This window comes from Monodelphis domestica, chromosome 1 (assembly GCF_027887165.1).
Source record: "Monodelphis domestica isolate mMonDom1 chromosome 1, mMonDom1.pri, whole genome shotgun sequence".
In the NCBI taxonomy this organism is placed as follows: Eukaryota; Metazoa; Chordata; class Mammalia; order Didelphimorphia; family Didelphidae; genus Monodelphis; species Monodelphis domestica.
In genome coordinates this window covers 478,454,278-478,479,241 of record NC_077227.1, presented here as the reverse complement: position 1 = coordinate 478,479,241, position 24,964 = coordinate 478,454,278, and the positions used below count along the sequence as shown (strand labels likewise).

General features: G+C 38.2%; 1 protein-coding gene across 21 annotated transcripts in view; it reads right to left on the bottom strand.

Moving 5' to 3' along the window:
* Nucleotides 1-24,964, bottom strand: part of PNPLA7 (patatin like phospholipase domain containing 7) — a 326,954-nt gene that overhangs the window by 274,041 nt on the left and 27,949 nt on the right. For 10 of the 21 annotated variants that reach the window (XR_008917511.1, XR_008917518.1, XR_008917520.1 and 7 more), the window contains 5 exons: nt 18,689-18,771; nt 17,200-17,291; nt 16,664-16,804; nt 9,799-9,958; nt 695-775 (listed from right to left, as the gene is read on the bottom strand). Coding sequence is in view for 13 of the 21 variants with exons in the window: in XM_056823116.1 (XP_056679094.1) it covers nt 695-775; nt 9,799-9,958; nt 16,664-16,804; nt 17,200-17,291; nt 18,689-18,771 (557 nt within the window). In the remaining 8 variants the exon portion in view is untranslated. Of the gene's footprint in view, nt 1-694; nt 776-9,738; nt 9,959-16,663; nt 16,805-17,199; nt 17,292-18,688; nt 18,772-19,457; nt 19,546-19,819; nt 19,895-23,067; nt 23,103-23,836; nt 24,119-24,142; nt 24,458-24,681; nt 24,821-24,964 lie in introns of those variants that run through there. The other 11 variants (XM_007475461.3, XM_056823163.1, XM_056823155.1 and 8 more) reach the window with 9 other exon arrangements.

The window sequence follows — 24,964 nt, the reverse complement described above, 5'->3', positions numbered from 1 at the left end:
CTTTCTCTAGGAGTTCTTTATATCATTGAAATCACAGGTCTAGTCACTATCCCTATGATCCTGGCAATTCAATTCAAAGCATATGTCCTACTAAAGGAGGACCTGAAATATTGCTTTTAAATAGGAAATACATGTCAATGTTTATTTTTATAGTCTATTAATTTCTTAATATACATAAGAATCAGGATCTCATTAGAATACTCCAATTTGAAGCAACAATATGAATTCTGATGTGATATAGAAATTAGTCCACAATTTTTGACTGATTGCATTTATTCTTGCCAAAGCTATCATGGTTTCTGAGAGTTACTTTGATGTTGTTAAGAGGAAGTAAGGTGAGAGTACCCTCAGAGCTCAGTTCAGAATGAGGGTAAAGATATAAACTGATCAAAAGGTTAAGAAGTCAGTTGTCATTTCTAATGCCTAACTGCTTAACCATGGTGCCAATATGATCTTCAAAGATACTGACTATTCTTAGACTGTACTGAAAATACAGGTTAGTCCTACTCCTAAACTAGCCTTGTTTCATCTGACTAAGAGGACTAATGGTTTACTGAGAAATAAGTTTTAAAGCTCAGCCATCCTCCAACACAGATGTCCATATAGCATGAATAAAATGAGGGTTTCAAGACTGGTAATGGGGACACACAGAACTAAATGCTGGGATGACAGATGTCCAGGAAGAGAGACTCACGCTGATGAAATCCAGGATGCTGATGAGGCTGTGGACACTGTCTCCGGGCAGGACTTCTTTCAACACCAACTCACTACCATCCTGCAGACAGAAGGCAGATAGAGCTGAACCCAACCAAAAGACACCTGCTAGAAAACTGACTTTGTATAAAAGTTTTTATATGCCAGGGTTTCCAGCTGGCTCAGCAGACAAAATTCTGGTGCCAACTCATTTCCTTTTATTACCCAAATCACTGGAACAGAACAGCCATAGAAAAGGAGGCCTAGCAATCCATGCCTTGGCCAGGATTACTAGACGTCCTAAGTCCTAAAAATTGGGGCAACAGCTAACAGGTGCCAGAATGGGCAGAGCTCTGGGACTAGTGTCAAGAAGGCCAGAGTTCAAAAGCCTGTGTGTCCCAGGGCAAGTAACCTAAATTCTGCTTGCCTTAGTTTTCTCATCTGCAAAATGTAGATAATAATAGTATCTACCTCTGAAAAGGGTTAAGTTTTTGGTAGGAGTTTGAACAAAGGTTAGGAGAGCAATGTGTTAAAAACATAAAATAATTAGTTTAGTCTAAGAAAGAGTTCAGATAGGAAATAAAAAGGAGGAAAGTGAGAGAAATCTTAAAAATCCAAATCCTAACTAAAATTTTCTAAAAAACCCTAAATCTATCTGACTTCAAGGACAGTTTCTTCTGCCTGGGCCAGGCCCAGCCTACACTCCTAAGCTGTCTATCTAAATTATATTCACTATCTAACTACCTACCCTCAAGATCACCAACAACCTCCTTAAATCCGTTTTTTCTCCCATTTGTCAGTTAATTCACATCAGTCTCAGAGACACAGAGACAGACTCACGCTCCATAGGGAACCCAGAGATAAAATACCCTCTTTTAACAGAAACTGTTTCTTATCTATATCCTCTGACTCCTGGGCAATGGAACCTTCAGTTCCCTTTCACAGAGGCTGTCAGTTAACTGACTCTTACCAAGAAATGTTCCATCTCCTCTGTCTCATAAAGAAAGAGATTAAGAGAACTTCTTTAACATATCTCCCCTGAGATCCTTTGGGAAAGCATTATCCCCAATGGATCTTTTAAACAAAACTATCTTATATTCTATATTAAAAACAGAGAGAAGTAAAGAGAGAAAGAAAAACAAATCTTGCAACGTGCAAGTCTCAAATTATATACAATTACAAATATTTACAGTTACAGAATCACACAATTCTTACTATACAGAAATAAGAACCTATTCTTATTATACTCTACAGAAATAAGAACCTAAAAATATTAATCCAAATAAACCTTATGGTTATTATGCACAAAAAAATAAACAAGAACATTATATGCACATTATATATATATACAAATATATATATATATATATATATATATATATATATATAAAATATCCCCCAATAGGTGGGTGTTGATCAACACTTAGAACACTTTATAACACTTTATCATTTATGTATCAGTTAGTTATTTTAACTTTTTTCTATAATCCTATAAAAGTTATTAATAATTATTTCTAAATGGAAATCCTAAATCCTGTAACACAAAATATCATAACATAAATTATACACTTACCCATTGAGTATTACTCATTCTATTTTAAAATCAAGAAAATCAAACCTTTTACTGAAAAGCAAAATGTAAGTTCAGGAGTTCAACGTCATTGAAAATAGTGTTCAATTGTCTTTGTAGTCTTCTTGATGCAAGCAGTTTATCATTTTCAATGGCAGGTACTCTTTTCACATGCGAACAATGAATCAACGATGCCTTTTCTCCTGTTTTGATTCCTTAGGGGTTGTTAAAAGTACTTGAAATGGACCTTGAAATGGAACTCAGGCCAGCTGAGTTCCTCCTGTGTGCTGAAATTCTTTATATACACTGTATCCCCAGGATTTAAATCATGAAAAGAAAAGTCTATAGGTCCAGATTACACTACAGCTCCTGATTCATGAAATTCTTTTATCTTGATTTGCAGATCTCTTATATATGTGGCAATAGTAGTATCTCCTCCTAACAACGACGTATATTCAGGGTTAAACTGTTTTGCATGAATAGATGAATGACCAAACAGCATCTCAAATGGTGAGATGTATAGATCTTCCCTTGGCCTACTTCGCAGGTAGAATAATGCTAATGGTAGAATGTCAGGCCATTTCAAATGAATCTCGACACAGTTTGCCAATCATTGTCTTTAATTCTCTGCTCATTTTTTCCGCTTGTCCTGAGCTCTGTGGGTGGTATGGTACATGGTGTTATACCTAAGCATGAATATATTCATGCTAAAACCAAATCTGTAAAATGTGTTCCCCTGTCTGAATCAATTCTTGTTGGTAAACCAAATTGAGGTATAATTTCTTTTAATAGCATTTTGGATACAAACACTACCATTGCTCTTGCAGTTAGGAATGCCTCCATCTATCTTGTTAGCTGATCTACTATAACTAAACAACATTTGTAATATCCAGCTTTTGGCATTGCTATAAAATCAATTTGGAGATGTTCAAACGGTATGTAAGCTAAAAGACATCCCCCAAATACCTTTCCGTGAAAGCTATGTTGGTTATAAGCTTGGCGATGTTTGTTATGCCAGGGGCTATCCATACTTTTTTTACTGAATCTACAATGCCTTGTGTTCCCAAATGACCATTTTTATGTATAGATTGACAAATTTGTTGATAAAAAGTTCTAGGAAGTATTGGTTTACCTTCTGATGCCACCCATACACCATTAATTTGTTTAGCCTTAAAGTTCTGTTTCCATTTTTAACCTCTTTTTCATTATATACAAGTGACAAATCTGATTCATTTATAATTGTCAAATTTAAAATTACTTCAGGGCCTTCTATAGCAGCAAGTTTTGCAGCAATATCTGCCCAATGGTTTTCCTCTTGAAACAGGATCAGTTCTACCTGTATGGGCAGAGCAATGTAAAATAGCCAGGGTTTTAGGTAGTTGGAGAGCTGAAAGAACTTTAGGGATAATTTTTGCATTTGCAATCATTTTACCAGCTGATGTTAAAAATCCTCTTGAAGCCAAAGGGTACCCCACAGTGTGACATATTCCAAAGGTATATTTTGAATTGGTATATATTGTTGCTTTTTTTCCTCTTGCGATTACACAGGCTTGTTTAATGTTATTAATTCTGCACCTTGTGCACTTAAGATTTGATGGAAGTGAAGCTGGCCACAAATTCTGTGACTACACCTGCTCCAGTATAATATATACCATCTCTCATAAAGGAAGAACCATCTGTGAATAAAACTACATCTGCATTTTCTAAAGGAGTGTCTAAGAGATTTTCATGAGGTTTTTCTGCCATAGACACTAATGATTCACAACTATGCAATGGTTCTCCTGTGATTGATAAATCTGGAAGCAATATAGCAGGGTTGAGTGTTGTGCAGTGTTTTAAAGTGATGTTTTCATTGCCTAATAAAGTTATTTCATATCTTGTAAGCCTTTGGCCTGAGAATGCCTGTGTTCTATGTCATAGCAGTAATGTTTCTCCTTCATGAGGATATATATTATCATTAATGGGCATTTCAATACTAGATCTGCAGATTTAGTTACTAGCAAACATGTGGCAGCTACACCTCTGTGGCATGGTGGTGCTCCAGAAGCTATTGGGTCTAATTGAGCTAAATAATGTGCATTTGGATGTTGGACAAGTCCTAAAGCTTGTGCTAAAATGCCTGAGGCTACTCCTCTTCATTCATGTACATGCAGAATGAATGATTTTTTTGTAATCTGGGAGCTCTTAAAGCAAGGGCAGATAAAATAGTTTGTTTTAACTTAGTAAGGACTGATAGGTATTCTGCATCCAACTTAAGTGGTTCAGTGACTATATCTTTTTTAGTAAATAAGGGGTTTGGTGATATCCCCATAGCAAGGAATCCATTGCCTACAAAAACCTGTAGTTCCCAAAATTGCTCTCAATTACCTTTTAGTAGATGGGACACTGAATTTTTTTATAACTTCAATATGCTTAGTAGAAATGAAATGCGAACCTTCAGATAAAACAAATCCTAAATACTCCATTTTGGAGAGACATCACTGAACCTTTGATTTTGAGATCTTGTGTCCTCTCTTACATAATTCCAAAAGGAGATATTTGCTATCTTCTTGGCATACTTTGGCATTTGGTGAGGCCAAGAGCAAATCATTCACAAAATGTATTAAATGGCTCTCCTTAAACTCAACATTTGCTAAATCTTGTGTCAAAATTTGGGAAAATAAAGTTGGACTTTCTATGTAACCCTGAGGTGGACAGCATCATGTTTATTGAGACCCTTTCCATGTGAATGCAAATGTGTTTCAGAAATCTTCATGGATGGGTATTGAAAAAAATGCAGAACACAAACCTACTACTGTGAAATAGCAGTGCTAGGAATGGAGGGAATAATAGTTGATGGACTTGGAACAACAGGATGTCTTTTGATAACATGATTATTAATAGCTCTTAAATCTTGGACAAATCTATAAACAGGTTTTCCATTTCCATCTAATTTCAGTTTTTAATAGGCAAGATAGGTGTATTGGATTCTGATTTGCATGGGATTATTATTTTCTGTTTGATTAAAGAATTTATCACTGGGGTAATTCCATCATTGCTTCTTTTGATAATGGATATTACAGAATAAACAGAGGTGGATCACCTCTCATTCTAATTTGAACTGGAACAGATGATTTAAGCAGGCCTCCATCGGTAAAAGATGTAGCCCAGAGAGATTCAGGTATATCTGTTGGTATTTTAAAGGTTGAAGTTTTATCCATCTCTTGACTACCTAGAAAGAGTACTGGGAATAAATTTAGAGATTCTTCAGATAGTTCTAATGTAATATTGCCATCTTGAGTACATATTATCGTGGCTCTTAATTTATACAACAGATCTCTCCCCAATAAATTCATAGGGAAGTTAGGCATTAGAAGGAACAAATGTTCCACAAATAAAAGTCCTACAGATACCATTTGTGGTGAAAGTTTTTGGACTTCCAAAGGTGTTCCAGATACCTCAACAACATTAAGAGCCAATAGAATTACAATCAGGATCAGGTGTACTCATTAGCACAGATCTTGAAGCCCCAGTATCTAGAAGACAATCGCATAATGTATTTTCTACTTTCAATGTCACATGTGGTTCAGTACTATTTGGGGGAGAATAGACTGGTATGACTGGTGTAATTATATTCGTGTCTAGAAAATCAAATGTTTCAACCTTTGATTCCAAAATCCTTTCTCCCCTGTTATATACCTTCATAAAGGTCCATGTGCACCAGTCTGTGATTCCTCTCGTTGAGGTGGATTTACATTTTGGCTATTACATGAATGTGCCCAATTACGGATATATTGTAACAAGTCATTTGCCTCATTTTGGTTATTGTTTCTATCATTCCCATAATTTCCATAATTGTTATTTCTGAAATTGTTTCTGTTGCTATTATTTCCAAAATCATTGTTGTTGTAGAATAGTTATTCCTAAAGTTCCCACTATCATTTCTAAAATTACTGAATATTTTATTCCAGCATCTGCAATTTATCATTAGGCGTCCCCTTTTTCCACACAAATAACACACTAGTCTTTGGTTTGTATATTCTCTCACTAGAGCCATAGCTAACCCAAAACTTGTATCTCCTTTTTCAAGTTTTTCAATTTTTCCCTTTAATGGTTTTATCTCCTTTCTTAATGCATCTACCAAAATCACTATCATCATCATCTTTCCTTTCATTATGTCCATTATTCTTATATATATATATATACTGCCACTCTCCTTAATTCATCAAGTTCCATATCCATTCAGTTAGGATAACTGGTTTTGAAATAGTCCTTGACCACCTTGCAACAATTTTTTAAAAGATGCCTTCTCAATTGTCTAATATTCCTTTCTCAGGTTAAATCTAGATCTATATATCTTCCTCCCAGTTCTATCAGTCGGTCTATATACTGTGAAGGATTTTCTCCTATCTCTTGCTTTAACTTTTCAAATTTTGTCCAGGTACCCAGTCTATCTGAACAAGCTCTCATGGAATTAAATATTGCCTCCCTTGCTTGATATAAAATCTCACATAGTCCTGGGTGTCATTAAAGTCCCATCAAGGGTCAAACTCTGGCCAGTGGACCACGTCCATTCCCCAATTAGCCTCACTGGTAAGTCTGATAACTTTATCCTTTTCCCTTTTAGTCAGTAATTCATCTAATAGATGTTCAAAATAAATCCAGGTTGGATCAAATTGCCTGCATATAGTTTCAAGGTTTTTTATGACAGCTATGAGCTCCTCCTCAAAAGAAGGCATGATGTGCTTAAACCCCTCAATATACTGAGGGGTAAATGGTCTTTGGTGCCTAATAGTTACCAACTCTTTCTTAGGATTAAAAATTGGTATTTCTCTTAAAGGGAGTAAGCTAGAGTTTGTATCTTCTTTCTTTTGGTTTTTGGGTTTACCTGCTTTAGTGGGATAATTAGAAACAGTAGGAGAGTCAGGTTGGGTCAAGCAAGAGATAGTTTCATTTTGTTGCGCTCCAGTTTTAGCCATTTGAGAGATACTATCTTCAAGTTGAGCAACTTTAGAGATAGTTTCATTTTGTTGGTCAATAGTTTTTGTCAATTGAGAGATGCAATCCTCAATATATGCAACTCTAGGTTCCATTAATCTCTCTTTCAGTTGTTTCCTTTTCTTAGTAAGAATTAAACTAAATACTTCATACAGTTGGTACCCTTGAAACAAATAGGACAGAACAAATACTTCCTTAAGCGGTACTAACTGGAGACAATTCAAAACTGTGAGATGTAAAATATCAATGAAAGTCCCCGGTAGTGGGAGTTGTTTGAGGTAAAGTGGCACCTCCTCCTTCACTAACTGTATCATAATATCTAGCACCATGTTTACACCTCTATCCCTTTCCTATTATTGATAAGGAACAGAAGATTAACAGATTAATCAAACTCCTACCTGGCTCTCCAGGTTATGAAGGGTTAAATTTTTGGTAGGAGTTTTGAACAAAGGTCAAGAGAGCAGTGTGGTAAAACACAAAACAATTAGTTTAGTCTGAGAAAAAGTTCAGATAGGAAATAAAAAGGAGGAAAGTGAGAGTAATCTTATAACTATACCTAAAATACAAATCCTAACTAAAATTTTCTAAAAAACCCTAAATCTTTCTGTCTTCAAGGACAGTTTCTTCTGCCTGGGCCAGGCCCAGCCTACACTCTTAAACTGTCTATCTAAATTATATTCAATATCTAATTACCTACCTAATATCACCTACAACCTCCTTAAATCTATTTTTCTATCTCCCAACTGTCAATTAGTCCACTATCAGTCTCAGAAACACAGAGACAGAGTCCTGCTCCCTAGGCAACACAGAGATAAAAAGTCCCCTTCTAACTGAAACTGTTTCTTATCTAACTCTTCTGCCTCCTAGGTAATGGAACTTACAGTTCCCTTTCACAGAGGCTATCAGATAACTGACTCTTACTGAAAAATGTTCCAAAAACTCCTTTAACACCTCCAAAAGTTGTGAGGATCAAATAAATTAATTGTAAAGCACTTAGTACAATGCCTGGTACACATAGTAAATGCTATTTATTTGGTAGCTATGATTAACTATTAATATCTCAAGCTAGGAATCAACAGATAAACTAAAGTGAGATACTAGGGTCACTTAGTCCAGACCAGTATAAAAACTCCAAACTCACAGCCCCATCCAAATGGTCAGATCTGATATAAAATCCAAGAAGCAGCAAGATATTTAAGGGATTTAGAACCTTCATTCTGCAAGCCTCAGTTGGGAAATGTACAGGCCTGGCTAGAGAACCTGCTCTAAATCTGGGATCCTGAGTCTGTGTTAGTTTACTTTGCTAGTTTCTCTGGCTTTAAACATAAAAGACTTAAATTGTTTTAGAAAAGCAAGAAGAGGGGACAGCTGGGTAGCTCAGTGGATTGAGAGCCAGGCCTAGAGACAGGAGGTCCTAGGTTCAAATCTGGCCTCAGACACTTCCCAGCTGTGTGACCCTGAGCAAGTCACTTAACCCTCATTGCCTAGTCCTTACCACTCTTTTGCCTTGGAACCAATACACAGTATTGATTCCAAGACAGAAGGTAAGGGTTTATGAAAGGAAGTGAGGAAGGGAGGAAGGAAGGAAGGAAGGAAGGAAGGAAGGAAGGAAGGAAGGAAGGAAGGAAGGAAGGAAGGAAGGAAGGAAGGAAGGAAGGAAGGAAGGAAGGAAGGAAGGAAGGAAGGAAGGAAGGAAGGAAGGAAGGAAGGAAGGAAGGAAGGAAGGAAGGAAGGAAGGAAGGAAGGAAGGAAGGAAGGAAGGAAGGAAGGAAGGAAGGAAGGAAGGAAGGAAGGAAGGAAGGAAGGAAGGAAGGAAGGAAGGAAGGAAGGAAGGAAGGAAGGAAGGAAGGAAGGAAGGAAGGAAGGAAGGAAGGAAGGAAGGAAGGAAGGAAAGAGAAAAGCAAGAAGAAAATCTCATTGCTCATTGTGGTCTACATTTCCACCCTCTAGTAAAAATGAGTCTGAGCTCCCAAGACTCCCACAAGACACAGAAAAAATCATTTTAAGTTATTATGGATATAATAACACAATAGATTCATATGGAGTCCTCAGAAACTGATTTCAATGAAATGGAATTGGCAGCAGGCATTGTAAGGAAGGACCTGGTACACTTACAGTAAACCATGTTGGTTTCCTTAGTTTGGAATGAGGGATTTTTTTTCTTACTAATAATTAATTACATGCCAGTTCTACCAAAAGGCTGAACCACACACCATGATAATTTTTAAAGAAATAAATCTGTTCATTCTGGGAAGCACCTTTCATGCAGAGCACTGCAAAAACTTTATAACAGTCACCTGGAGTCAAAGGGTCCATCATTTTAAATGACACAAGATTATAAGCCCAGCAATTTGCAAACTCATTAAAGGAAGGACTGTCGTATAATAATAATATTACATATTATTAACTCGGAAAATACTTTTTTTCTAATAGGGAACCTAATGCATAGAAATAAACTCAGATTTTCTAACTTCTAAATGTATACTCTCTAGCCTCACCATAATTACTATGATCAGGGATCCTCAGCTCAGTCAACACTGGCCAATGGACATTCTTACATTTTCCTGAATGCAAACTTCCAGTTTCCCATCCTGTACCACATAAATACTGTTGTCAAGTTCTCCAGGACGAAAGACGTACTGTCCTTCAGGTAATGGCACAAAAACCATGTGTTTGCAGAGTTCCAGGAACAGTGGTTTCTCAAAGTGACCCAGGACCCTGTGAGATGAAAACAGAGTATCTCATATATAGAGGAATTCTCCCAGAGTAGGAAGAAGGAACAAAAGACATAGTTTTGTAGGGATAAGGGGAAAAAAATTATAAAGCTTGCAGTATCGTAACCAACATTTAACATCCTTGAGAAAATAGATTTTCATAAGGCTAGAGGTCAACAGAGCAGGGATCCAAGAAAATATCTGAAAAAAAGATAATCTCAAACATCTAAAATGGCTAAGTAGATATTCCTGTAAGCTTTTCATTTCCATAAACTCAAAGCATTATAAAACCATTGCCATAAAGTTTTGGGCCAGCCCTATAAAACAGTAGAAAGACAGCACTCCACAAATCACAAGCCAGAGCAGACAAAAAAAATATGCTCACATTCCAGCATGAAATTAGGGTAAGTCAGAAGTAGAAGAAATCAGATTTGTTGATTTCTGACCCTTAAACATTCAATTTTACTGTAATTTTAACAAGAAAGGTAAAAAGTTGTAGGCATTTAAACAATGAAATATAAAGTATATAAAGAAAGAATGAGAACTAGGCAGAATAATAGACCATGCTTCTGCTAAAAAATAATACCACTGCACCCAGCTGAAATTCCAAGTCATAGCAGATTAGATTTGAGTATAATAGGGAATGATGGCTTCAGAAGTGATGATGCAATTCGAACAAAAAAACTGCAGGACTCCGGGAAGAACTTCTTCCTGAAACCCAACTTTGTATCCAGGAACCAACCATAAGCCAGATGTGGTCCAAACCAGGAAAACAATTTAAATATAATATCTATGAAATAGGTAAACAAAATGATAATAATAAGAGCTAGCATTTACTATGTGCTAAGCACTTAACAATTATCATTTCATTTGATCCTCATAAATACCCTCAGAAGTAGGTGCTACTATTATTCCCATTTTACAGATGAGGAAACTGAGGCAGAGAGAGGTTGTGAATTCCCTACAGTCACATAGTCAGTAAGTGTGTGAGGTTAGATTTCAATTCAGGTCTTCTTGCCCCCAAGTCTGGCACTCTATCCACTGTGTCCCCTAGCTACTTCCTTCACTGAAATTACTGACTCCATTTTGGAGAACTATGTTTCTGAAAAAGACTATAGTCTCTACCTACCTGCATTTTGACTTAGGTTTAGAAATCTACAAAAACATTTGAACCTCTAGATGATAATAATAATGATGATGATAATTAATAATAGCATTAATATAATACTTTAAAATTTGTAAAGAACTTTACAAATATATTTCATTTTTGGTCTACTGTACCTAAAACAAAAAAGGCTCATTTCTTTCTCTAGATATCAAACACCTCTGCTAACATGGTATATCCTCTAATGGTTTACTAAGAAAACACCAAAGAATTAGCAAAGAAACTAACTGAAATAATAGCCTCAGTAAATAGAATGTAAAAAAAAACCCAACATATATATATATAAAGACATACCTCCTATTGGCTTCTAAGACAATACTGACTCTTAATTCTCTTCTTGTCTTCCTCTGTCTGCTACTCCTCTATACCCTTCACCTGTCCCCTGAGGAGGGTCTCAGAGTTTTTGAGTGTGATTTCATGACGACCTCCTAGAGCAGCATTGGTGAAGTATTGGCACATGTGCAGAGCTATCACTCAGGGAGTTGCTCCATTCCCCCTTCTCTCCACAGTACCTGAGGACATTTTTTCCACGCCCTACCCCTCTGTCCAGTTACCCAAAGTTTGTACTTTCTCCCTCCGCTCTTTGGGGTAAAGCAGGGAACTCACAGGCAGCTTGAAATTGCAGTCTGGGCACACAAACTTGAAAACCTTTGTCAATGCTGTTCTAGACTTAACAATTACTTTGTTCTTCTTTTGCCACCCAAGTCTCATAACTATGAGAATCTATGTATCCGAAATTAAGAAGTAGTAAGGCTCCCTCTAATTCTATGCTCAGTCATCACAGGTCCCCAAAGATCAGATAGCCTTTGTTTTATGCTCCACAAAGCCCTGAGCAAGAAAAAGGGGAAGGTGTACACTCTGTTCCTAACCCACTTCTAGACTATCCTTTTGAAACTATTACTCAACAGCCTTTCCTCCTCTGAGATTCACTCCATCCATGTTAATCACTGTCCAAATCTTTATTTCCAGTAATCTACCACCCACAAGGTTATTCTCTTTCCCTACTCAAGGTGTTCATCAGTACCTGACTCTTGGTCTTTCTTTCCATCCAACCCCCTTCCTTATACTTAAGGATTTAAAGATATACTTTGATACACTCCTAAAAATACTTGTCTCTTAGTTCACCAATCTTCTAAATTCTTATGACCATCTTCACACCATCTCAGCCAAGCAAAAGATGGTCATCCCCTTCATCTGGTCACCAATGATCTACCTCCAAGATCCAGAATTCTGAAATTCCCCTCTTCAACTACAGCCTTCTACTTTGGCAATACCTGACACTCACCACTTCTGCTACTAGATAACTATATACCTCCCTTGACTTCTAAGACAATACACATTGTCCTAGTCATCTATCCCTCCCATCATGGCTTCTGTTCAACTATACCCTAATAGGTACCTCTAGTGCAATGGAAAGATCCCTGGATTGGGAGACAGAGGTTCAAATCCCAGCTATGCCACCACTTGGGATTTATGGAACCTTGAGCAAATCACTTAATAATGTCTCTGGGCACCAGTTTCCTTGATTATAAAATCAGAGTTAAACTAGATGTCTTTGATCGTAAAGGCCCCTTGCAGGTCCAAGTCTCTGAGCACTCATGTTCTGCCAAATCCAACTACCACCAACCTTTCTGCCCCTAAATGTATCTTCCTGAAAGCCCTTAGAGAAAGTCATTATCTATTATCAAGGCCCTCAGGACTGCATGCCAATCTCTTTTTTGACAATAACATTTCTCATGGAGGCTATTCTCGATCTTCTCTCTCATCAACTTCCTCCATTATCTACTCCCCCCCCCCCTCCTCCTCAGCAGAAAACCTTACCTACATTACAAGGAAAATGGAGATCATTACAAGCTCCCTCTCCCCTTATTCCACATCTCACAAGTACTCTTCATCATCCTCATTTTCTCCTACTTTGGCCCTTCTTACCAAGCCAGTCCCTCTATTCAATTTCTTAACTTCATTCCTCCCATGCCCCTAACCCACCACCTCCAAAAGCTTGACCTTTTGATTATCTCTCTCCTTCTGATTTCATTGTTTTTGTGAGTGGCACCATCTAGTCACCCAAGTCTAAAACTCTGGGGTATCTTTTATTCTTCCCTTTCCCATGCTATTTATATATCCATCAGTTACTGGTCTATTAATTCCACCTCCACAACATTTGTCTAATCTATCCCCTACTCTTTATTTTCACTGATACTTCTCTAATACAAGTTCTCTTTACCACCCACCCAGACTACTGCAATATTCTCTAAACCACATTTCATACTACTTCCAGAATAATGTTTCTTTAGACATAGAGTTGGCCATATCATTCTAACTGTCAAAAGTTTTCAATGGCTCACTACTGCCTATGGGGTAAAAGTCAAATTACTCTCCCTGGAAATCAATGATTTCCATAATCTGGTTCAGGCCTGTCTCTCATTCTATTCCTTACCATATACCTCATTGTATGATCAAATGGATGGATTTATTTCCCCTAAATAAATCCTATTCGCTTTCCTTTGCTCAAATTATATGTCCTGTAGCTGGAATTTGCTCCTCCCTTGCCTGATCATCCTTGCTAGTCATCCTTTAAAACCCAACTGAAATGCTGCCTCCTCCCTGAAACTTTACCTGATTTCTCCTTCCCTTCTCTATCACTGGTAATGTCTACTCCCTTTGGACCTCAAAAAGCACTTCATTTTGTACCTCTCTGATGTAGTTAGGTATAATTTCGTATTGCAGTTAGCCATGTATTTGTCTTACTTCCTACTAAAAGGCAATGGATAGAATGGAAAGGACACAGGATTTGGACTTGGGTTGCAATACTAGTTTTGACACAAGTTCTCTGACTTTGTACAAACCAACCAATTTCCATGAGCCTCAGTTTCTTTATCTATAAAATGGGTATTATACTCTCTTTAATAGTTACCTCCCAATGTGGCAAAATTGGGACATTAATGCACTGCTGGTGGAGTTGTGAATTGATCCAACCAACCATTCTGGATGGCAATTTGGAACTATGCCTAAAGGGCTTTAAAAGACTGTCTGCCCCTTGATCCAGCCATAGCACCACTGGGTTTGTACCCCAAAGAGATCATAAGGAAAAAGACTTGTACGAGAATATTCATAGCTGCGCTCTTTGTGGTGGCAAAAAATTGGAAAATGAGGGGAAGTCCAATTGGGGAATGGCTGAACAAATTGTGGTATATGGTATATTGATTGAATACTATGTGCTTAAAAAAATCATGAACTGGAGGAATTCCATGTGAACTGGGAGGAATTCCATGTGAACTGGAATGACCTCCAGGAATTGATTCAGTGTGAGAAGAGCAGAAACAGAACATTATACACAGAGATGGATACACTGTGACACAATCAAATGTAATGGACTTCTCTGCTAGCAGCAATACAATGATTCAGGACAATTCTGAGGGATTTATGAGAAAGAACACTATCCACATCCAGAGAAAGAACTGTGGGAGTAGAAACACAGGAAAAAAATAACTGCTTGATCACATGGGTCGATGGGGATATGATTGGGGCTCTACTGCAAATAATAATATGGAAATAGGTCTTGATCAATAACACATGTAAAGCCCAGTAGAACTGCTTGTTGGCTATGGGAGTGGGGTAGAAGGAGGGGAAGGAAAGAACATGAATCATGTAACCATGGGAAAATATTCTAAATTAATTAATTAAATAAAAATTTCAAAGAAAAAATAGTTACCTCCCAAGGTTGTTTGGAGGATAAAATTTAAAAAAAGTATCTATGCAGTTTTCCTTCCAGAGCCTGGCAAAAGCTAGGAGTGGCACAGGGAAGGGGCCTTTGGTCTGTATCTTCTTTTGATTGGAGGTGGCTTTGGAAAGGTAACAAAACCACCACCACCCTCCTCCAAATCCAATCCTACCCCCCAAAACAGAACAAAAGCAGAAGTTGTCTATTCTCTCTCTCTTTTTTTATTTTTACCATCCATTTTAGAATCAATACTGTGTATTAGTTCCAAGGCAGAACAGCAGTAAGGGCTAGACAATAGGGGTTAAGTGACTTGCCCAGGGTCATACAGCTAGGAAGTATCTGAGGTCAAATTTGAACCTAGAACTTCCCATCTCTGGGCCTGGCTCTCCATCCACTGAGCCACTAGTTACCCTATTTGTCTACACTTTTAAAGACCCCCCCCAGTAAGAGGTTTTTCCTGATTAACAGCCAATACTTTTCAATACAACCTTACCCACACTCCCATCCATTCCCCACAGCAGGATACAAGAGAACCAAGCAGAAGCCTCAGGCAACCCATGCTCTTTACCAAGAGGATGAAGCAAAGTTTTTGATGGAAGAGGCCAGGATGCAAGCTCCATGGTATGATACCCAAAGGTCTATCCCTAATGTATTTTGCAACTTTAAAGTGATATTTTAAAGTCAATTTGCATTATTATTATTATCATTATCATTATGAATAGTGGAATATAAGGCCCATGAGAACAGGTACTGCCTCTTATCTAAACATCATATTTTCCCTGGTACTTCATTTCTAATAATAAGTATATAAGGTTGTTGTGAGGTTAAATGATATATATAAAGCACTTTGCAACTCTCTTAAGTATTATTTTAAAGTCAATTGCTATTATTATCATTATTACTACTACTAACACTACCACCACCACTACTCTGTAAGGTCCATGAGAGCAAGAACTATTCCTTATCTAAATTTTGTATTGAGAAAAGTTGAGAGAATTGTGGAGATTAAGACAGCAAGTGATAGTAGGAATTGAAGTCACTGAATGAACCACAATGACTTAATCTTGTGACTCAATTCTGGAGCTAAGTCAGTTCCCTTTCTATTCAATTATGGGTCTAGTCCAACTTCTGTCTTGTGAGAAAACTTTATTCAACTATGGGAACTGAAAGAAAACCTTATTATATTGTTTGAATCTAGCCCTGCCTGGCTGGAAAACTAGACCACCTCTACTACCTTATTAAAAGATCATTAATTAAGCCAATTTATGTTGACCAGAAACTCAGGAAGATCTAAAGACTGATGCAAAGTTTTCTCATAATTGTGCTTCACAAGCAATCCATATGTCTTATCTGAAAACTGGCTCTGAAACAGTTAATCAGTTATTGTTTATATGTTTCTTTGATTGTTCACAGACACTTGGGGGAATGAGACATCTCATCTGTTTTCAGGGAATTGTACCTGTTCATTCTCCCCCTCCCAACATGGGAAGTCCCTAATGTTTACTCTAGTTAGAAATCAAATGACCTAATGTTGTATTCTAGTTAATTGTTTTCTTTTAATTAGCGGTCTTATTTAATTGTTTTTAATGTATAAAAGTCTGTCTTTCTCTGTATTCAAAGTCCAACCCTAAGCTAAGGAAAGGGCCTGATCCCAATTTGTGGGGCAAATGCCATGCATTGTTTAGTAAATCCATATGCTCAGATGATCAAACCTTTGTTTCCTGAATCATTTCATCTTTCACCTGCCTCATTATTCCCCCCCTTATGCATAATCTATAGTCCCTCTCCACACAGTAGGGGCTTAAAAATTTTTGTTCAATTACCGGACATTTTTCAGCATATAGAGGACCTCAGATGGTAGGTGAGAATTTTTAACATCAAACTCAGTGAGATCAGCTTCTAGCAAGGAGGGTGGGGGTTCCTTTGGTTCCAAGGTAGGATATTCCTTCTTGAACTGCAGGATCCTACAAGGCAAAATAAACACACAAATTGAAAAAAGCCTAAAGCCCACAAACTTTCAAAAAGTCATCCCAAAAAACCCCTAAGGCATAACCATTTTATCCCCAGTGACATCCAAAGCAGCTTTCCATATACACAGTAAAATCATAACATCTGAGCACTATCAAGCCACTAGGCATATAGGAGCACAAATTCATTATTAGTCTGAGCCCTACAGAATTAGGAACTATATCCATTATGACATTGAATACCTTTGATAATATTAGATTGTCTACTCATCTAGATTACTTCTAACTACTGTTAACTACCATTTCAGTAGACAACTTAATTGTTTTTGAATCAGTCACTTAGCTCCCTCTATAAAATGTCTATATCCATTTACCCAACCCCATCTCTGTACCTTTTAGCCAAAAGCAGAACCTTGGCTCTCTTCTTGTATCTCTGCCGGGACACAGCATTGTTCCCACCAAGATTATTGGGCAGGATACTCACCTAAACAGGAAAAGGCATTCACTCAACTGTGGCATCTTCCAAACAGTAGAAAATTTAAAACTCCAAAACAAGCAAGAATTACAGCCCACACACATATCACTAATGGAGAAGAATTTTTTTTTACAACCACTTTGTATCCATTCCATTTATATTACTATATTCCCACATATGTTTGAATGAATGGTATCCATAGTTCTGGAGTAAAAAGTTAGAAAGAGTTATTCATGTTTCTGAAAATAAAGTAATCTAAAAAGGGCTTAAATTTCATTACATATAGTACTGGTAAATGGGTAACCAGAGAAATGGCATTAATATGCACATATATCACCTCTTAATTATTAATGCACACATATAAAGAGATTTTTAAAAACATAAGGAAAATCCAAGCATAAAAATAATTTCAAAGGTTCAGTATAAAAAAACCATTGGATGATTTTCCTCAACATTTCCTAAGACCAATAGCATTACTATGAGACCTAATGATCTATATAGAATCAAAGAATAAGCTAATAGTAGGAGAACAGGTAAAATCAAGGACTTATCCTGACCACAGTCCTTCCAGAATATAAATTCCCAAAAAGTGGAAGTCATCTCTAAAAGCGTCATTCCTGGTATTTAAATCAGGCAATCCCCACTGTCTATTACTATAGGATGATGTTGTAAGTCCTTGCAAAAGAAATTTCTCCCAGGCAAAGACCACAGTGCCACCTGGGGAAAATGAGGAGCATTACTTCTGAGAGGTGCTCAGAAATATTTTGGCTCAATAGCTTCCCTGATTCCTCCAAACATTATGTTGTCTAATAAAGATGTTCATAGTGTCCTGTCCATTTCTCAAAGAAGAGGTGGCATGTTTAAACCTTCCCACCCTTGCCAAAGGCAACTGATCCAAACCAAATGCTACATTTTACCAATTTCCATCTATGACTATTCATTAGCATATGGTTCCTAATTACTCTTTAAACCCTTCAAAACTGCTTGTAGGTGGAGGGTTAACATATCACATAGCTGTCTCTTGTCAAGAACAGTTGGGGTAGCATGCAAAGGGATCTATCCAAACAGGTAGTTGGGATGAGACTCTTTCAAGGAATTCACAGAAGTAGTTTGTTATTGCCTATGCCTCTCCTTAGGGGCCTCTCCCTTTCACATATGGAACAAACAAATAGACCTTATTTTATATAAGCCTAGGGAGCATTACCTGGCCAAGAAAATTATCTAGCTTTCTATCTTCAATTGAGATCAGGAGAAATGCTATATCTCACAAGCATCTAATAAATACTTGCCAATCAATCAAATCAAGTATATGATTTCCTGGATTCCAAGTGGCCCCCAGGGTTCAGAGAGAAAACTCCACTAGATTTATTTCATCACTCCACTCCATTCTCTTGCAGCACACTTACCTTCCTCATGATCTTTCGGCCATAAAACATCATTTTGTCTCTTTTACGGAACCTATACTGAGAAGATAATGAAGGCCGACGTCCTGAAAGACAGAAAAGGAAACAATATAGCCATCTTTGGGTCTCTAAAAATAGTTTCCAAGAAAGACAAGAGATGGAAATCTCGAATGGTAGAAGGAAGTAGGATACAGGTACATAGAATAAACCCAACAAATTTAAAACCCTGCTAGATTCAAAAATCAGGCTATCTGGAACCTTCTATTCTCTTCTTACTTACTCATTGTTTAGGCCTATGATACTATAAGCATGAGCACTAATTCCTTCTTCATCTAAATACTATTTAATATTTAGGAAAAATATATATCATTATGACTAATGAATTCCTCCTCCAAAATTATCCAGGCATATCAGAACCATAAATCATTATGTGGAAAGCAAGAAACTATTAGGCCTAACCTAAGCTCACAGTGTATCATATCATAAGGTACCTAACTTGAAATCAGATTCATTCCTTATCTCGAGAAAAATGTCCTATCTTGGTACCCTCTTTCTCCCTCTCTGTCCAAAAGTCAGAGTTAGGGTCAGAAATTTCTGCTTTGGGTCTTTTCCAAGATCAGGTCTAAATGGGTTGTTTTCCTGAAATAGATTCAACTAGCCTTAATTTAGACAGGCTACTAAATTCTAGCTTACAGGCACACCCTGGGTTAAAGACAGCTATCATTCCCCTCTCTTCCCCTCTAAGGATCAAAACCAAACACAGGATACTTACGAAGCTTCCTAATCTTCTTGTAAACAAAGATGATGCAAAGGCAACTGAAAACCAGTCCTATGATAAGTCCAATTAGGATGCCTCTTACCTGAATATACAAGTTCAAAAACAAAGCAGTAAGAAGCTAACAATCATCCCTGACTTTTTCAACCCAACCACCCTGAAATTTACCCCTATCACATTTTCCTGAATTTAAACTAATAGGGAAAGAAAGAAAAACAAGTTACAGAGAGAGGGAGAGAAAGGTGGATATCAGAACATGGAGGAATCTCTAGAATCAACAGCTGTTCAAAAACAGAACCTATGGATCTTACTCATAGCCAGAAGAAAGTTCCCTCACTCCAAACATAGTAAGTGTTTACCATGGTTGAGTCTAGATCATATCCCAGTAACTTTATCATCAAGGAGTGTGTGGTAGCATTCAGAAAGAAGATAACCTATAGGGGAGAACACAACATGGCATTTGAAAAGTCAGGGAATAATCAAAGGTCTCTGCCCTCCCATTACATACTTCAGCAGAAACCTTGCTTAATGAATGGCAGGAAGAAATGAGAGCAGTATTGGAAATCAATGAGAAAGAAGCTGCCATCAGTCAATGACATGAACAATTTAAACACACATATAGTTCTCAGACTTTACATAGTACTTTGCACCTTTAATAAATTTATCATATAACACTGTATATTACACTTTCTTGTGTTTCAGTCTTATTCCCTCTACTTAACTATAAATTCTAAGAGGATATAAAATCTACAATTTCTATCACCTCTAATGTGCATACTTAAACATTAGCTTTAGGATTGTTTTTTATCTAATGCCTTCTGTATTGGACATTGTTCCCTCATGCCAACTGTTCCAAGGGTTTAAACTACTAGGATCCCATTAGGGTGGGATTTCTATATTTCTAAATTTCTATATTTTGCATATAGAAACAGGATGTTTTGAACAGATACTTGTGCCTCCTAAATACACTATAAACTATCCACATCTAGGTTTGGCTCCCAATAAGCATCTATTAGAGAAGTCCTATTAGACCATAAGCTGAGCAGAGAAAAGGGAAATCCAGGAGCATTTTAAAATCTCTTTGAAATCAGAAGCCAGAACAGAACTAGAGCAGGAAAAAATGTTATAAGAATGGGACAAATGTTTTCAGGTTCATGGTATAATCTGGCTTCAGATCAGGAAAGAGGCAAGCACAATTTTATATTCATATTAATTCTTTTTTAAGAACTAAAAGGAAGTCAATTCCAATATTAAAGGCTAGTAAATGGAGCATCCCAAGTGGTGAGACAGAGTTAAGGACCTCATGCAAGGAAAATTAAAAGTCACCAGGAAAAATGAAAAAGATCCCAAACACTACAGCAAAGTTCCTGCTCTAAACTCCTACCTTCTTCCCCCCAATCATTATAATATGTGGCATAATGAAATGAATATGAGTTAGTCAGGAGCTGTCCATCCATATTCCTAGCCTCTAATGTGACTTTGGGTTGTCATTTATGCCCTTTTTGTGCCTTGGTTCCTCTTCTAAAAAGATAACATACCTACTTAACTCATAAATAAGATGAGTTGATAGCTATTAATGCATTTTGAAAATGTTAAAAAGTAAGTCATATTACACTTTAAACCAAGTGCTTAGATATGGTAACCTTTTGTAAGAGTTTCCAGAGTAAACCATCTAGATTATGAGAATATTAAATACCAATTAACAAGTCAATACTGTAAGTATTTCTTATCATCCAATGTCCAGGAAATAAGGCTAAAAGACAGAAACCTAAATTTTTTAGAAAATATAAAAAGACAGTCCTAGACACATAGTGATACGTGGCCACAAAGCTGATCAGAAAATGTTGAAGGTAACACTGAGTTTCCAGAAATTGAAGAATCAGGGGGCCAGGAAGTCAGGAAAGTAAAACAATATGAAAAATCTTCAATTCTCAGATAACCATGCCCAAACATACACTGCCCAAGCTCCTTCCTCTTTCTTTACCCTAATCCAAACTCTTCCATAACCTTAAAGGCAACTACTGCCTGCCTTGGTTTCCCCAACTATAAAATGGGGATAATAACAGCACCTACATCCCAAGGTTGTAGGTTGAGCTAATAATTGAGATAGAGATCATTATAAAGTGATTAGCACAGTATGGCACAGAGAATATACTATATAAATATTAACTGTTATTATTACCTACCCCCAAAAAACAGGTTAGAGATGAAAGACAGAAGGTGTATATGACAGGAAACAGGAACTTTCAAGTCTCACAGTTGAAAAAGTTCAGGGCTCCTTTCAGTTGCCAGAGACAATAGATGTTTCTCCTCACTCCAATACTTTCACAACTAATTGATTTGTCAAAAAGCCAGAAAGAGAATCTGAGAAAGACTTAGTGTCACACAGACTAGAGAAGTACCAAGAGTTCAAGAGGCCATAATGCCCTAGGGAAGAATAGGAACTAGACCTGCGACTTCATTAGTATAGAAAACTCTTGGGTTTGGAGGAGGGTTCTAACAATACAAGCCAACACCTTCTCTGCAATTCAGTCTTGATAGCTGCATGGGCATTAAGAGGTTAAGTGACTAGCCTACAAAGTCATGTGGTCATTTTTTGTCAGTGTTCCTAGACTCCTAGGGAAAATCCCTAGAAAACACAAAAAAATACCATCATTGAGATGAATAAGGAAGATCTAAGAAAACCTATAGGATCCTGGACCGAGAGGATGTAGGCTTGGTGGCTACAATGACCAATAGTCTCAAGGATATCTTGATAAGGCTGCCAGGAAGATATCCACTGTCACAAAAGGTCTCTGCTTTAAATGAACAGATGCCCCAATCCCTAATTCCCCTCACTACAAGGGCAAGCAGGATATTGGAATTTTATAGTTAGAATTAACAGGAACATTATAGATCAAGTCCAATCACTTCACTATACAGAAGAGAAAACCAAGACCTAGACAGGTTAAGTGATTTACACACACAAGATGGTAAAAGTTTAGGGAAAGTGATCCTCAGAGAAAGTTCCTAGGTGCCATATGCTACTTGAAGTATAAAAACAAGTTTTGACCTTCTTTTAACAGTCCAAGACACTGGACACTCCTCACACACTGCAAGACCCAAATACAACAAGACTCCAAGAATGAAAATCCTAACAGAAAATTCCTTTCTACTTTTCAGAGATGACCTGAGAAAGGAAACATTAGGGATCTGATTAATCTATCCTAGGCTAGGTACTTCCCCTTTGTGGGCCTCAGTTTTGTCATGTTAAAAAGTAAAAAAGGGGGCAGCTAAGTATTAGCTCAGTGGATTGAGAGCCAGGCCTAGAGATGGGAGGTCTTAGATTCAAATTTGGCCTCAGACACTTCCCAGCTGTGCGACCCTGGGCAAGTCACTTAACCCCCATTGCCTAGCCCTTACCACTCTTTTGCCTTAGAACCAATATATAGTATTGATTCCAAGTCAGAAGGTAAGGGTTTAAAAAAAAAGAAAAGAAAAATACTTGCACTACCTACTTCAGCATAGTTGAAAGTACTTTGTAAATCTCCAGATGACTTTTAATACCTCAAAGGCAAGTTGCTGTTACTATTTTTCCATTAATGCTGAATTCCCCTAATATACATACCTTTGAGTAGGTTCGATACAATTCCTTCTTCATGACTAAAAATAAAACAAACAAAATGGAATGAAAAGAGTACAGCCTGGTTCTGCCAAAGACCAACTATTCAAATAACTGATGTTTAAATCAGCAGAGTCAGCTTTTAACTGTTTACAAATCCAATTTCAAAGTTAAGTTTTCGGTTGACAAGAAAATTACTCTTTGAAATCTCCATTTCCATGAAAAGAAACTGCCCCCATGGAAGCATCTGCTGTTCCAAACAGTCTCAATCTGAAAACAACCATCACATGGCTAATGGGCTCTTCAGCCAAAAGTTCTCACTACTGACAGCCAAGCAGCAATGAACTGGAGTACATAAGAGGAAAAGGGCTTCCTTTCTCTCTAGAAATGTGTTGCAGCTATTGCTACAGCTAAATCTCCATATCAAGCACTCCAGACTCTACTTGGGCATTTCCCAGGATTTGCTAAGGGAAAGAGAGGAAGACACGAGGGGTGGAAAGGGAAAGAGGAGTACTTTAAGAGGAACAGAGAGAATGTACTGCTTCTTCTGAGAATTGTTTACTACTTTGGCATACAGAGAAATTACTTGACCTTCATGTGGAGTCATCTAACCTGGGCCAAAATCCAAAAAATCAGAGTTTGGTGGCCACTCTGGCACCTATTCTTCACCCCAGAACTGGGCATCACTGCCTGTGCTTTGAGAAGTCCCAACCAGACCCCCCACTGGTGACCCCTGAATATTAATTAGGCTCTGCCAAGAATACCATAAGCTCACCAGTGTCAGTTAACAAAAAGAAAAGATTGATTCTGACATCACTCCTGGAATATGGGAAGGGAAAGGGAGTAGAGTAAAATATGTGGATGAGGGGAAAATATGTGAGGAAAGAACTCATGATGGGAAGGGGAGGAGATGTGCAATGGAGAATATCGCTGGATAGTAGGTGCAGAAATGTGAGGGCAGTTGGAGGCAGTGATGGATTTGTAAAAGGTAAAAGAAGAGGGGGTGAAAACATAAAGATGGCTTAGATAGTGTCACCGGGAGCATAACAAAGAGAAAAATGGAGCTGGGCAAACAGTGTACCTGGGAGATATTGGAGAAGTGTGGTTGGTAAAGGCAGGGCGGTGTTGGGTCTGGAGGGGAATGGGGAAGGACAATGGAGACACGCGGTGGGAAGTTGAGGGGAGAGGTCAGTAGGAAATGTCTCTGGAAGGAGCCTGGGGGTGACCCGGACAGAGGATGGGAGCTGGTAGGAGTAAGACATAAGATGGAATGGGGGGGGGGGGGGGGAGAATAGAGGGAGCCAGCTAAATCGTCACTAGGAGGGAAAGATTGGGAAACGTGAAGGAAATTCAGGAAGCGTATAAAGTATCACTGGGAGAGAAACAGGAGTTAATGTGACGAGGAAGGCAGAGAGTCACTGGGGGGAGGGGAGGGCAGGGGGGCACTGGGATAAGTTGGGAGAGACACCCGCGGTGAAGTCACTGTGGGAGGAGGAGCAGTCCTGAGTGACAGTGAATCTGGGCTCCGGTCCTGGATCACTCCGTGGCCCAGTCCGGTCTCCCCGAGGGGCGTGGCCGAGGGGCGACGTCAGCGGACCGCCTGCCTTGGGCCTCACTCACCGGCCCACATGGCCATGATCGCCCCCGCCGCCATCGCTCCGCCTCAGCCGCTCCTGCTCCAGCTCCGGAGCCGGGATTTCCCTTCCTCCGGTGATACCTGATGTGTCCCCTTGGGCTTCGCCCCTCTGAAGGACGAGGCTCCGCATTGGTTGAAGCCCCTACGACCAATCCGAGTGGGCTTTGTTCCAATGTCCGATATTCTTACAACGGGAGCGTGAACGGTCCAAGTAAGGGGGCTCGGGCCTGTGGCGCGCTCAACGTGCGGAGGTAGGTTCTCTGGGAG